The sequence below is a fragment of the Ranitomeya imitator genome, chromosome 1 (genome assembly GCF_032444005.1).
Source record: "Ranitomeya imitator isolate aRanImi1 chromosome 1, aRanImi1.pri, whole genome shotgun sequence".
Lineage (NCBI taxonomy): Eukaryota > Metazoa > Chordata > Amphibia > Anura > Dendrobatidae > Ranitomeya > Ranitomeya imitator.
In genome coordinates this window covers 346,567,270-346,582,783 of record NC_091282.1, presented here as the reverse complement: position 1 = coordinate 346,582,783, position 15,514 = coordinate 346,567,270, and the positions used below count along the sequence as shown (strand labels likewise).

The 15,514-nt window shown below is 40.3% G+C and overlaps 1 protein-coding gene across 2 annotated transcripts in view; it reads right to left on the bottom strand.

Annotated features, from left to right (window-relative positions):
• Positions 1–15,514, bottom strand: part of NF2 (NF2, moesin-ezrin-radixin like (MERLIN) tumor suppressor) — a 175,682-nt gene that overhangs the window by 46,669 nt on the left and 113,499 nt on the right. For both annotated transcript variants that reach the window (XM_069760065.1, XM_069760071.1), the window contains exons 12-14: positions 7,656–7,778; positions 7,044–7,261; positions 1,367–1,472 (exon numbers count right to left, since the gene is read on the bottom strand). In XM_069760065.1, coding sequence (XP_069616166.1) covers positions 1,367–1,472; positions 7,044–7,261; positions 7,656–7,778 — 447 coding nt within the window. The remainder of the gene's footprint in view (positions 1–1,366; positions 1,473–7,043; positions 7,262–7,655; positions 7,779–15,514) is intronic.

Here is a 15,514-nt window from a genome sequence, read left to right as displayed (position 1 = left end):
TGTCTCCTGAAAACTTGCGTACGTATCATATACTGAAGAAATCATGTAGGAAAAAATCAATATTGGAAGGCTGAAAACAGTGGTAAGGTGGAGAACATCACAGAGGATGACTTTAGTTTGATTATAAGACCAAATACTAAAGACCTCCACAGACAGATATAGAAAGCATCTCGCAATGTTAAAGGTTCTCTTAATCATAAATAGGTAAAATTACTAAATTTTTGTGCAAATAGCAACTTTGCAAAATACTTCTTATTAAATATCCTCTATCAGAGGATGCTGGTTTTCTAGGCAAGTACAGCGCACTTACAAGTTCTGTGCTACCGAGCTTGTAAATGCTTCAGTGCCCCTAAAATTCTCTGGTCTGCAGAGGGAAAGATGCCTCTGCTAGCAGCATTGGAGAGTGCACAGTTTTGGCCAGTGGCTCAGTTATGCCACTAGCCATGTCTTCAGGAGCACACTGCCCCCTGGCAAGCAGGAAGCTGGGAGGCATAGGAGTAATGTGCTCCGGAAGAAAGAGAATGGAAAATACAATTTTTTTAGTTGTACAAATAAAAATTCTTTTAAAAAAAGTCTGACTCATAGTTGAAACATTATACACTAACACCCCTAATTTATTAAAGGAGAGCCATTAACTATCTGATTAGTCACATAATATTATGTGACAAACAGCATAAGGTTAGTCCAGTCTATGGGAAATATGGAGGCTACAACACAGTAACTAGTGACACAGGACCATCATTGGACAAACATTTCAGTCTGAAAAATGTCAGACAGTGGCGTAGGCTTTTAAAGCAGATCACAATAAACGCAAAGACCCCGATTCATATAGACTGGCATATTGAATGTCAGTCTTAATGAGGGGTGCGCAGGAATAAGACGCGTGAAAAAAAAAAATTAAGAGTCGTGCGTCACTTAATGAATTATACACATCTTCTCAGTGATAGGAAGGGGTTTGTTGCAGAATATCACAAACTTAAAAGCTGGCAGCCATGTACAAAAATAAAGACGGGGTTAAGCTTTGGTATTTTAACCATACATTTTAACATTTATTATGAAAGTTTTATTTGTGAGCCAGAGAGGCGCATTAAGGTCTACGGTTTGCGTTTGAAAAAGTTTAAAGCTATGTAAAATATGAAGATTGAATGCACAATTTCTCACATTTACAATAAAAATAGGGATAATATTTGCCAAGATCCCTGAATTATTATGCTGGAATTGCTTCCCAATTAATTATTAATTTAAAAAAACTTGGATGATTTCAGATGAACAGCACGAGTCATCTAGTAATCTATAAACTCATTTTTGACCAGATACATGTAGATACTATTACAAAAGGGAGATGAGCTCAGATATTAGGCGTTACCGTATAGGCAGTCTTGCTAGTAATTTCCAATAACTTTTGTTTGGCTCTGCGCTCAGAATCACGGGTCTCTTGTAAATCCTGCTTCAATTGTTCTGCTTCTTTAGCTCTTTGGGGGAAAAAAAAGTAAAATCAAACATTAGTACAATGTAATCTTACAAAAGAACTTCTTGAAATGCTGTGCTCATCTTAAATTAAATAGGTTGTCCACTAATTTTTCACTGATGACCTATTTTTAGGATAGGTCATCAATGGCTGAACGGCCGGGGTCCAACACCCGGCACTCCAGCTAATCAGCCGTTATCGGTGCCGGTGGCCGCCAGGAGGAAGTACCCACTTGGGGAGCTGATCCGTCTTCTGATAGTGGCCGCGTCAGGGTAAGGCACATCTGCCTCCTATTCAAATCAATAAAATGCGGATGTGTAGTACTCAGTGTCGGCCACTATCAGAAGACGGAGCAGCTCCACAAGTCAGTACTTACAGCTGGTGGCCGCCACCGATAACGTCTCATTGGCGGGGGAGCCGGATGTTGGACCCTGGCAGATAAGACATTGATGACCTATCCTAAAAATTGGTCATCAATGAAAAAGTAGTGGACAACCTCTTTAACTTACTTTTTGATTTATTTATACTGACTAAAAAGGTTTTAAACTTATGTTTAATGGAAAAACTCTAAATCTGCCTATAGGTGTTGAAAATAGGTAGACTGTACATTCCATAGGTATGATCTCTACCAGTCCGTGAAAGTTGACACCCTAAAAATGATACGCAAAATGGAGCCAATGTCGTTTCTCTCTAGTAAACTCCCTAAGATTTCCTAAAGATAGTGAAGCTACCATACCAAATGAAAAACACTTAGCAGAGGAGAATCAAATACATAATGGCAGATATGAGACCAATTAATATATAGCTAATAATTTATAATACTTTTTATTTCTATAGAGCCAACAAATTCCGCATCACATTACAATTGAGAGAAGACTGTACAAAAATAAGACATTACAAAGTATTCAACAATTATACCAAGAGGAGTGAGGGCCCTGCTCGCGATTATACAATCTATGAGGAAATCGTGGGGACGCAAAACGTCAAAAAAGGTTTTTCGAGTATGGTCCAGCCATTATTATAATAAATAGGGGCATACTAATAACGCTGCGTGAACTGGTCACTCGCCAATATTTGTATAAGGACAGATTCAATTTGCTACTGGGTGCATGGAGGGAGAGGAAACAGATGATAGGAGTGGCCAGACTGAGGAAATGTTTGGTATAACGGGATAGGTAAATTATTGAGGAGAAGAGAAAGGCCAGCCTAAAGAAATGTATTCTTAGAGCATGCTTAAAACTGTGGATAATACAAATTAATTAGATTGTCCGGGGTAGTGCATTCCAGAGAACTGGCACAGCACAAAATAAGTCCTAGAGATGGGAGTGGGAGGTTTGGATTATAGATAATGTCAATCATAGGTCATTAATTGAACGTAAAGCATGGGTAGAGTGGTAGAGATGAGGGGGGAGATGTACTGAAGTGCAGAACTGTGGAGAGCTTTGTGGGTGAAAAAGAGAAGTTTATAGTGTACTCTATAGTAGATGGGTAACCAGTGCAATGACTGGCACAGAGTGTAGGAATCAATGTAGCAGTTGGACAGAAATATGATCCTGGCTGCTGCATTCAGGATAGACTGGAGAGGGGAGAGTGTAGTAAAAGGGAGACCGATTAGTAGAGCTGCAATAATCCAGATGCACTGTGAGCATCTATATCTACAGACACAGTAATGCCATAGAACATTTAATGTCAAAGTACTAATATTCACTATCCACTAGACAAAATGTCCCTGAAAAATTCAGCCAAAGCAGATAAAGCAAAGATTGTCACATTCATCAGCATCTCTTGTTCAGTCAAACAGATATCTACTGAATATATACCCATAGACAAGTAGAATATACTGCCAAATTATCTATTTTCAGTTAAGGACATATTATCTGTTAACTGTAATTTTTTAATCTCTACTTATAACTTTAGTCTCAATCGTGTCTTTTTCTTATTTTGTTTTTGGGATTCATGTATTTTAAGTAGTGTTATTAATTACTTGTCTTTATGGGAGAATTTTATTTTGTACATTAATTATTCCTCATTACCTGAATGGAGAAATGAAGTATCTTACTGAAAACAATGTACTGCCATTGTAAAGTATAGACAAACAAGGTATTCTAAAAGTTTGGAAATCTCTCTGTGCAGAGCAAGTGATCATGTTCTACTACACAGAGCTGTTTAACGCACACAACTTATTTAATAATTGGAAATATTTATTAAGGCTCTACTCACTATGGGTTACTCAATTGACAGTACAAATAATATAAGTGATTTTTGGATTATAGGTTTGTAAATGAAAGCGGAGCTTTAATGCATAAAGATCCGAATCCAAAATACTAAACAAATGCAAATGTGCAATAAACAAAATAGGGAAAAACTATCATATTACAAGGAGGAGATGTATTACATTTGGCAAGATGGCAACCGAGATTGGTATTATTAGCAGTGGTAGAGTTCTGTGTGTTCTGCAGGACCTAAATCTAAAGAGACAACTCTATAAATTAACAGGTAAATAATTATTAAGGCAGAATGACCCAGGGATAAGGATCTGAAAATCTGGAATAATGTAACATTAACGTTAGCTCATTATAAGTTTATATAATAAATCTTCTAAGCATTTATTGGGTGCATATGCTTAATGGAATTCTAAAAATATTGTAGTTTTCACACTGACACTAGATGTCTGTATAACAAAGGTGCATTTAACATTCCCTCATATGACAGCGGTAAAAATTGCATGTGCCATCTTGCCGCAACTGTGGGGCCAATATACTGTACAGAGCACTATGTAGGGCCCATTATACTGTACGGAGCACTATGTGGGGTCATTATAATGCATGGAGCACTTTTTGTGGTGTCATTATACTGTATGGAACACTTTTTGTGGGGTCATTATACTGTATGGAGCACTATGTGGGGGCAATTATACTGTATGGAGCACTACAGTCATGGCCAAAAGTATTGACACCCCTGCAATTCTGTCAGATAATACTCATTTTCTTCCTGAAAATGATTGCAAACACAAATTATTTTGTATTATTATCTTCATTTAATTTGTCTTAAATGAAAAACCATAAAAGAGAATGAAGCAAAAAGCAAAACATAGATCATTTCACACAAAACTCCAAAAATGGGCCAAACAAAAGTATTGGCACCCTCAGCCTAATACTTGGTTGCACAACCTTTAGCCAAAATAACTGCGACCAACCGCTTGCGGTAACCATCAATGAGTTTCTTACAATGCTCTGCTGGAATTTTAGACCATTCTTCTTTGGCAAACTGCTCCAGGTCCCTGATATTTGAAGGGTGCCTTCTCCAAACTGCCATTTTTAGATCTCTCCACAGGTGTTCTATGGGATTCAGGTCTGGACTCATTGCTGGCCACCTTAGAAGTCTCCAGTGCTTTCTCTCAAACCATTTTCTAGTGCTTTTTGAAGTGTGTTTTGGGTCATTGTCCTGCTGGAAGACCCATGACCTCTGAGGGAGACCCAGCTTTCTCACACTGGGCCCTACATTATGCTGCAAAATTTGTTGGTAGTCTTCAGACTTCATAATGCCATGCACACGGTCAAGCAGTCCAGTGCCAGAGGTAGCAAAGCAACCCCAAAACATCAGGGAACCTCCGCCATGTTTGACTGTAGGGACCGCGTTCTTTTCTATGAATGCCTCTTTTTTTCTCCTGTAAACTCTATGTTGATGCCTTTGCCCAAAAAGCTCTACTTTTGTCTCATCTGACCAGAGAACATTCTTACAAAACGTTTTAGGCTTTTTCAGGTAAGTTTTGGCAAAATCCAGCCTGGCTTTTTTATGTCTTGGGGTAAGAAGTGGGGTCTTCCTGGGTCTCCTACCATACAGTCCCTTTTCATTCAGATGCCGACGGATAGTACGGGTTGACACTGTTGTACCCTCGGACTGCAGGGCAGCTTGAACTTGTTTGGATGTTAGTCGAGGTTCTTTATCCAACATCGGCACAATCTTGCGTTGAAATCTCTTGTCAATTTTTCTTTTCCGTCCACATCTAGGGAGGTTAGCCACAGTGCCATGGGCTTTAAACTTCTTGATGACACTGCGCACGGTAGACACAGGAACATTCAGGTCTTTGGAGATGGACTTGTAGCCTTGAGATTGCTCATGCTTCCTCAGTTTGGTTTCTCAAGTCCTCAGACAGTTCTTTGGTATGCTTTCTTTTCTCCATGCTCAATGTGGTACACACAAGGACACAGGACAGAGGTTGAGTCAAATTTAATCCATGTCAACTGGCTGCAAGTGTGATTTAGTTATTGCCAACACCTGTTAGGTGCCACAGGTAAGTTACAGGTGCTGTTAATTACACAAATTAGAGAAGCATCACATGATTTTTTGAACAGTGCCAATACTTTTGTCCACCCCTTTTTTATGTTTGGTGTGAAATTATATCCAATTTGGATTTAGGACAATTCTTTTTGTGTTTTTTTCATTTAAGACAAATTAAATGAAGATAATAATACCAAATAATTTGCGTTTGAAAATCATTTTCAGGAGGAAAATGAGTATTATCTGACAGAATTGCAGGGGTGTCAATACTTTTGGCCATGACTGTATGTGGGGTCATTATACTGTATGGAGCTCTTTTTGTGCAGTCATTATACTGTATGGAGCAGTTTTTGTGGGGTCATTATACTTTATGGAGCACTATGTGGGGTCATTATACTGTATGGAGCTCTTTTTGTGCAGTCATTATACTGTATGGAGCACTTTTTGTGGGGTCATTATACTTTATGGAACACTATGTGGGGCAATTATACTGTATGGAGCACTCTGTGAAGGCATTATACTGTATGGAGCACTCTGTGAAGGCATTATACTGCTGGGTTACAACCAGACCATCCCTCTGTTAAGGAATGGATACATAAAACCCAACAGATATTTATATTGGAGGAAATCTAAAGCTGAGAGACATTTAGGAAAATATGGAAACCTTGGACAAATTCAAATTCGACTTACCAAAAACCCTCTACTCTTTATCGCCTGTGGTATATATACTCTGATTCCACTTTTATTCTTAAAGCTCTGTGGACCTCATCTTTCCCCCTCTCTGATTAATAAGTAGTCCACCTCCCCTGCCTTCCCCTTACTTCATTTTACAGTTGATCATCAGGTTGATGATGAATCATTGTGGACTTGTGAACACATCCCCAGTTTATATTCATTCCATTCATAACTGTTCCACCATCTTACCATGTATCACATATAAAAATGTATTGCCTGTATGTTAGCATGAAACTAACATCTATGCTATGTATCATACCTGTGTTTCATACCTAGTTATGATGTTATTTGGAAAATGAAGGATTGATGTAGATACTGATGTGACTAACGAAGAAAGAAAGTAAAGGAATGGGGCATGCTGTTTTTTCTTATGATTAGGTTATCTTTTCATTAGGCTCAGGAAAGGGGGACAAATGCTCATTCCTAGTCAGTCCTGGCTACAATTAGATCAGGCCTAAATTAAGTTGTAGGGTTTTTTGGAAACAATTGGGTTCCATAACCTAGCAGAGCAAAAAAAATGCTGATCCAAGCTTCTCTTTTGGTTTGCATGAAGCCGTACCTTCGCTCTGATTCTTCTGCCATCTTTAGTGCCAGCATCTCGGTTTCCAGAACTTTTTGCTCCATAAGTCTCTTTTCCTCTTCACTACGTATGGCTGTGGCCTTGATTCTCTGGATCTCTTGCTCAGCCTCAGCAGCTTTCTGGGCCAGTAGTTTGGCTTCCTCTTCCGTAATTTGAGCCTTTTCTGCTAGAAGGTCAGCTGTTTCTTCAGATCTCATCTAGAGGAGAGAAATACAGGTTTCAATTGAAATGTCATCAGAAGGAGACCTGTTGCTTAAATCAAGCTTTTAACGTAACTACAGCAGTCATCTCATTAACACAGGCAGGATTACAAAAAAAGAAAGCACTAAGATACAAGTGACACAGTATACACCATTGACATACATTGCGTAGTGTTTGTATGCATATATTGGCCACCATACACATGCACCTGTATGTTATCTTTGTGTAGGGTTTATTTGTGGCCGCACAGATACAAAATCCTGCTGTGTAAAATGGCCTTAAGTTATGTTCACACAATGGCATTTTAGTGCAGATTTTATGCGCATATTCTATAGCAAAATCTAATAGAAAACAATTTTAAAATAATTTCAAATTATTGAATGCACTTACAAGAGCATCATTGGCCATCTGTGCCTCCTCCTTCAGCTGCAGCAATCTCCTCTCCATCTCATCCCGCGTCCTCTCTGCCTCTTCCCTCAATTGCTTCTCACGTGCTAGTCTTTGGCGTTCCATCTGTAACAAAGTCATTAAAAAAAATATGAAAAACTGAACTCTAACACTAACTATTCTGAGTTTTGCACCTGTATTTTTTATGTTTCACTGTACTTTCATTTTTCAAGAAACTCTGGTGTGCGGGATTTCACACCCTAAACCATTTACATGCACAGGTAGCCCTTTCGATGAAAAGCAATACCTTTACATGGCCAGTCCATTAATCCATTACTGAGAAACTAGACTTTTAATTGGTATACAAATGAGGCTGTCAACTTCAAGCCTCTGTCACTCCAGCTCTATTCACTGCCCAGCTCCTGCTTGACTGGCGGCTTTTTTGCCTGAAGTCACACAGCTCAGAGGTTGTAAATCAAGCAGTGCTGGTCGGGGAAATAGAGCTGGGGTCACAGAGGCTTCAGATCTACAGCATCATTTGCATATCAATTGAAATGCTGATTTACATGAGTGAAAAAAATAAAGGTATAGCTCTTGAAAGAAAGGGAGGAAAAAAAACTAAAGAGCAAAATGAATAATCTCCCAATCCTTATGGGAAAAATGGAGTTAAAAAAAAAGTTCGAAATACAATGAACAAAAAAAGCTCATAAAAAAAATCCAAAAAAGAGCCACTAAAAATGTGCAGCAATAGAAATGGTTTGAAAAAGTAAAGAACTGACTAATTGACTGATGCTATGCAAATCCAATCCCTTTGTGGATATGTCCAACTTTGCAACAGAATGCTACCAAAGTACCAAAGCAAGTTCTGTGCTGAGACTTCACATGTAAACCTACAGAAGTGTGAACAAAGACGTGGACTTTATTACAAGCTGTATCTCAGCAAGTAGGGGTATGATCACAGCACGTTTTATAATCTCCACTGTGCAAATATAGAGGGGAAAACCTAGCCATGTAAAATACATACCGTATGCTTTTTATGGATGGAAAATCATTGTCTACTATGCCGTGATACCTTTTTATTTGTGGTATATTAATGTACACTGGTCAGACAGATGCAAAAAAAAAAAAAAAAAGACATTTCTTTGGTTTCGGCCTGCCAATAGAGCCTTTCATTAAGTGTGTTTGTGGGAAGCTCTTTTGGCATACATACTAAACTTACGGTAAAAAAGCAGTGTGAACATAGCCTTAAAGTACCTTCACACTGAGCAACTTTAGAACGATAACGATAGCGATCCGTGACGTTGCAGCGTCCTGGATAGCAATATTGTTGTGTTTGACACGCAGCAGCGATCAGGATCCTGCTGTGACATCGCTGGTCGGAGCTGAAAGTCTGGAACTTTATTTTGTCGCTGGATCACCCGCTGACATCGCTGAATCGGCGTGTGTGACGCCGATCCAGTGATGTGTTCACTTGTAACCAGGGTAAACATCGGGTTACTAAGCGCAGCGCCGCGCTTAGTAACCCGATATTTACCCTGGTTACCATTGTAAATGTAAAAAAAAATAAACACTACATTCTTACATTCCGGTGTCTGTCGCCTCCCCCGGCGTCAGCTTCCCTGCACTGTGTCAGCGCCGGCCGGCCGTAAAGCAGAGCACAGCGGTGACGTCACCGCTCTGCTTTACGGCCGGCGCCTACACAGTGCAATGGTAACCAGGGTAAACATCGGGTTACTAAGCGCGGCCCTGCGCTTAGTAACCCGATGTTTACCCTGGTTACCCGGGGACTTCGGCATCGTTGGTCGCTGGCAGCTCTCCAGCGACCACACCACGACTAAACAGCGACACTGCAGCGATCGGCATCGTTGTCTATATCGCTGTAGCGTCGCTTAATGTGACGGTACCTTTAGATGTTCATTCATATCTAGATACAGAATGAACAGTATCTAAATGAGACAAACCTTTTAAATAAAATACACAGCAGCTTATTTTGACAGTGCAATGTGTTTACAGCACATATCTGATGACCTTACACTTGCTAAGAATAATCAAATATTAAATAGAAAGTAATTTTAGATTATAAAAACAAATTGGATTTATGACCTCCGTACCCTTGAATTACAGTATGTGGCATGTATGCCCTTGATGTCCGCAGTCCATCTTTATTAGCTATCACAGGCAGACAGGTCACTTTCTCCTGAAGGATCTGCATACTCAGCAGGATCTGTGCACATCATTTTAATTTAAATGGCTATAGGTAATTAATTACTCCACATGAAAGATTAGAACAAGGTAAAGCTACAATTACAGGTGGTTGTAATACTGCGCAGAGCCATTGCAAAGGTCACATTTTAAAAACGGTTGTGGAAAATGTTCTTAAACTGGATCAATGGAAAATCTGATTTTCCTGCCACATCGAAAATCTAGAATTGCAGTGATTATGAGCGATTTCCACAGCTTTCTTTTTCTCCCGTTTAAAATGAGTGGAGAAATTAAAAGGGATGAGGCAATTATATAATTATAAGGTAATTATAGGTTTCCTTTATTTTACACATTGCATTCCCATAAGGTCACAAAAGACCTGTAGATGGGGCATTTCAATCATTTTATTTTCATCTTATTTACCTTGTAAATGGGGCTGGTATATTAGCAGCAGTTATAAGGGAAATGCAGCCTACAGGCTGTATAGCAGAAATGTCTGGCCATTCAGTGACATGGAAGCTACTGTGCTGCTCTCATCAGGGATGTGGAGTCAAGAGTCGTGGAATTGGTGCCCATTTTGGTGGAGTTGGTATAAAACGGACCGACTCTGAAAATATATAATAAATTGGGTACAGTAGTTCAGTGCAGGATGTGCTGTAGATATTTTCATAATTTGGGAAAGTTGTGAAGTGTCCTATGATTGTCTGTTCTGTTCCTGATATCAGGATCTCGGCTTTTAGTGGAGATGAATCTGTGCTGCACTTTATATACATGCTCAGTAGTGACCAGTGCTGTGGAGTCGGAGGTTTAGGTGAGATGAATCTGTGTTGCACTTTATGTACATGCTCAGTAGTGACCAGTGCTGTGGGGTCGGAGGTTTAGTTGAGATGAGTCTGTGCTGCACTTTATGTACATGCTCAGTAGTGACCAGTGCTGTGGAGTCGGAGGTTTAGGTGAGATGAATCTGTACTGCACTTTATGTACATGCTCAGTAGTGACCAGTGCTGTGGAGTCGGAGGTTTAGGTGAGATGAATCTGTGCTGCACTTTATGTACATGCTCAGTAGTGAGGCAGTGCTGTGGAGTCGGAGGTTTAGGTGAGATGAATCTGTGTTGCACTTTATGTACATGCTCAGTAGTGACCAGTGCTGTGGAGTCGGAGGTTTAGGTGAGATGAATCTGTGTTGCACTTTATGTACATGCTCAGTAGTGACCAGTGCTGTGGAGTCGGAGGTTTAGGTGAGATGAATCTGTACTGCACTTTATGTACATGCTCAGTAGTGACCAGTGCTGTGGAGTCGGAGGTTTAGGTGAGATGAATCTGTGTTGCACTTTATGTACATGCTCAGTAGTGACCAGTGCTGTGGAGTCGGAGGTTTAGGTGAGATGAATCTGTACTGCACTTTATGTACATGCTCAGTAGTGACCAGTGCTGTGGAGTCGGAGGTTTAGGTGAGATGAATCTGTACTGCACTTTATGTACATGCTCAGTAGTGAGGCAGTGCTGTGGAGTCTGAGGTTTAGGTAAGATGAATCTGTGCTGCACTTTATGAACATGCTCAGTAGTGAGGCAGTGCTGTGGAGTCTGAGGTTTAGGTGAGATGAATCTGTGTTGCACTTTATGTACATGCTCAGTAGTGACTAGTGCTGTGGGGTCGGAGTTGGAGGTTTGGTTTACTTATTCCACAGACCTGCTTCTTATATACAACAATCACATGACAAGTGTCGAGGAGTGACACTCTCGAGAAGGAAGCGCTGTCAGTGCTTCCTATTTGCTTGTTAACCGATGTGTATACAGTGATAGAGAAAGCAGAGACAATAATAAACCGTTTCTGCCTTCCCTATGGGGACTCCGGATGTCTTTGACAGCAGGATCCCCACCCCCACAGCAATACAAATACATGTTTTAGAACGTCACCACAGAGCAGGAGCTTGATCACCCTGACTTTGAAAATGTATGGGCTGTCCGGAAGCTGTTAAAATAAACATTTGTTTTTGTCTCTATTTTCCGAGAGCGATAGTTATTCTTCTGTGGACAGAACTGTATGAGGGCATATTTTATTGCAGGAAGAGTTAATGTTTATATAACATTGGAGTACATGCGACTTTTTGATCACCTTTTATTCCTTTCTATGAGAGATTGGGTGAAACATTAACCCCCAAAACGTTGCCATTAATTTTAATTGCGTTCAATATACGGGTTAAATAGCGATTAGTTTATAGCGCAGACTATAATGGACACGGCAATATCAATTGTCATTTTTTTAGCGATAAAACAATTTATATGGGGGAAATGTTTTTATTAATACTTTAACTTATTTTACTCTCACGATTGACAAATGTCACTCCTTGCTTGAGTTCTCCACCCTTGGTAGTTAGCCATGTGCCATCAGTTAAAGAGAATATGTCAGCAGGTTTTTGCTATGCAATCTGAGGACAACATGATGAAGGGACACAGATTGTGATTCCAGAGATGTGTCACAAGAATGCGTGGTGAAGTTTTGATAAAATCACTGTTTTCTCTGCTGCAGATCTATCAGTTTTCTGAATGCCGAAATCTGTATATCCTCACCCATACCATGAATCAGAAGCTTTCTGTATACACTGTGCAGAGGCAGAAAGCTGCAAATCAGTGGTGTGGGCAAGGTTATACAGAGCTCAGCAGTCAGAGAACTGATCTGCAGTAGATTAAACAGTGCATTTAGCAAGACTCCAGAACGAAGCCCAATAAGTGACAAATCTCTGGAATCAAGGCCTCTACAGCTACATCAAGGGGCTCTCTTCATTCACACTTCCGTGAGTCGTCATGCGTCCGAATGCAGTGAACCGATGTATCGATGGACGTTGTAAAAATAGTTGAAAACGTGTGCAACGCATCCAGTGTTATGACGGATGCGTTGAATGAATTTCGAGAGAGAGAGATATTAAGAGAGATTTTTCTCCTGGGTTGGAAAATGCTTTTAGGCATTCTCAGATGTAAAAAACAGGATCCGTCACTGGATTCCTGCGTTTCACAGCGAGAGCAGGATCCTGTGTCCACTGCAGACAAAAAACGTTTCATGGAACGTTTTTTCAAAAGACGGTCCGTCTAATTCCGCAGGATCCAGTGCATGACGGATGAAACGGAAGGCAATCCGTCGCTAATACAAGTCTATGAGAAAATGCAGGATCCTGCAAATTTTTTTGCAGGATACGGTTTTCTCAAAAAACAACGTATTTCGACGGGAGCTCAAAGATAGAAGTGTGAAAGAGACCTAAAATGGGATAATAAAAACCTGCTGACAAATATCCTTTAACTCCATATCTGATATTTATCCATTTACTAGAAAAGCATTAGTGACTCTTATAACAGTCCAGGAAGAACAGGACAGTGTTTGAATTATTGCCCAATTTCCCTAACAGGGACGGAAAAAATATACTCACAAACTTGATCTAATAGATAGGACTTTTTTCTTTCCTAAAATAGGCAGATTATCTATTAAGTAATCATGAAAGCCTCTGTTCAATAAGTTGGTATAAGACAGACACGCCTTTCAAAAGCTCCGACCCAATACAAAAATCCATTTGAGACCTATCACCAAATTATTCCCTATGGTGAAAGGTACTGTTTAAGGGGTCATCCAGGACTGAGATATTGATGAGCAGGGCCCTGAGCAGGCGGGGGGGGGGCAGTCGGCATCAGGGACACAGGCACGCTAGGGGGCCCTTTGCCAGCGCTCGCGAGTAGGTCAAATCCTCCCCGTACCCCCCCCCCCCTTCCCCCGTTTCTCAGGCCCCGGGACTTGCAATACTTACCCCTCCCTATTCCTCAGCTGCGGCGTTTTCCAACTCTGACATTTCAGGGGGCACGATGACGTCACTACAGAGCGCTCTCTGCTCTGAACAATCACTGTGCAGAGAGTCAGAGGACTGTATCGCTAAGGAGTCCGGACCAGGGGCCAGCGAGGAGGCGCGAGCGTTTCATTTTTTATTTAATGTATGGAGCAATATATGGGGCCCATCATATACTGTATGGAGCATTATATGGGGCCCATTATGTATGGAGAATTATATGGGGCCCATCATATACTGGAGCACTATATGGGGCCCATTATTCTGAATGGAGAAATATATGGAGTCCATTATTCTGTATGGAGCAATATATGGGGCTCATACTGTATGGAGCAATATGTGGAGATCATTATACTGTATGGAGCAATATATGGGGCTCATTCTGTATAAAGCAATATATGAGGGTCCTTATTCTGTATGTAGCAATATTTGGGGTTCACTATACTGTGTGGAGCATTATAATGGGTCCATTATACTGAATGGAGCAATATATGGGGCTCATACTGTATTGAGCAAAATATGGGACCCATTATTCTGTGTGAAGCAACATATGAGGCTCATTATTCTGTATGAAGCACTATGTGGTGCCCATAATACTGTATGGAGCAATATATGGGGCTCATACTGTATTGAGCAAAATATGGGACCCATTATTCTGTGTGAAGCAACATATGAGGCTCATTATTCTGTATGAAGCACTATGTGGTGCCCATAATACTGTATGGAGCAATATATGGGGCTCATTATTCTGTATGGAGCACTATGTGATGCCCATAATACTGTATGGAGCAATATGTGGGGCTCATTATTCTGTATGGAGCAATATATGGGGTTCACTATACTGTGTGGAGCATTATAATGGGTCCATTATACTGAATGGAGCAATATATGGGGCTCATACTGTATTGAGCAAAATATGGGACCCATTATTCTGTGTGAAGCAACATATGAGGCTCATTATTCTGTATGAAGCACTATGTGGTGCCCATAATACTGTATGGAGCAATATATGGGGCTCATTATTCTGTATGGAGCACTATGTGATGCCCATAATACTGTATGGAGCAATATGTGGGGCTCATTATTCTGTATGGAGCAATATATGGGGTTCACTATACTGTGTGGAGCATTATAATGGGTCCATTATACTGAATGGAGCAATATATGGGGCTCATACTGTATTGAGCAAAATATGGGACCCATTATTCTGTGTGAAGCAACATATGAGGCTCATTATTCTGTATGAAGCACTATGTGGTGCCCATAATACTGTATGGAGCAATATATGGGGCTCATTATTCTGTATGGAGCACTATGTGATGCCCATAATACTGTATGGAGCAATATGTGGGGCTCATTATTCTGTATGGAGCACTATGTGATGCCCATAATACTGCATGGAGAACTATACTGTTCAGTTTCTGAGCTATTCTAGAATTTACAATAGATATCACTCATGTAATGTAAGAAGTGAAATCTTTGGCATTGTACTATACCTATATTTCTCTGCCATATCTGTGCATCATGAATCGTGGTACGTGTTAAAGGAGCCCACTGAGATACTTTATCCTGGGGACCATGAAAACCAGGAGACGTCCCTGTTGATGACCCATCCTCACATTGACCAGTGGATGATAATGAGTATAGCATCTCACCTCCGAGAACAGAAGAAGACAGTGGTTGGTAACTACAAGACTAAGTGCAGGGAAAGTAGATTAGTGGCATCACTCCAGAGGGAAAAACAAAAAACTGCTGGAGTGGTTCTTTAAAAAGAAATGGCAAAAATCCTCTCTCCCATGTTATCATTCACATATTAAAAAATAAATCTCA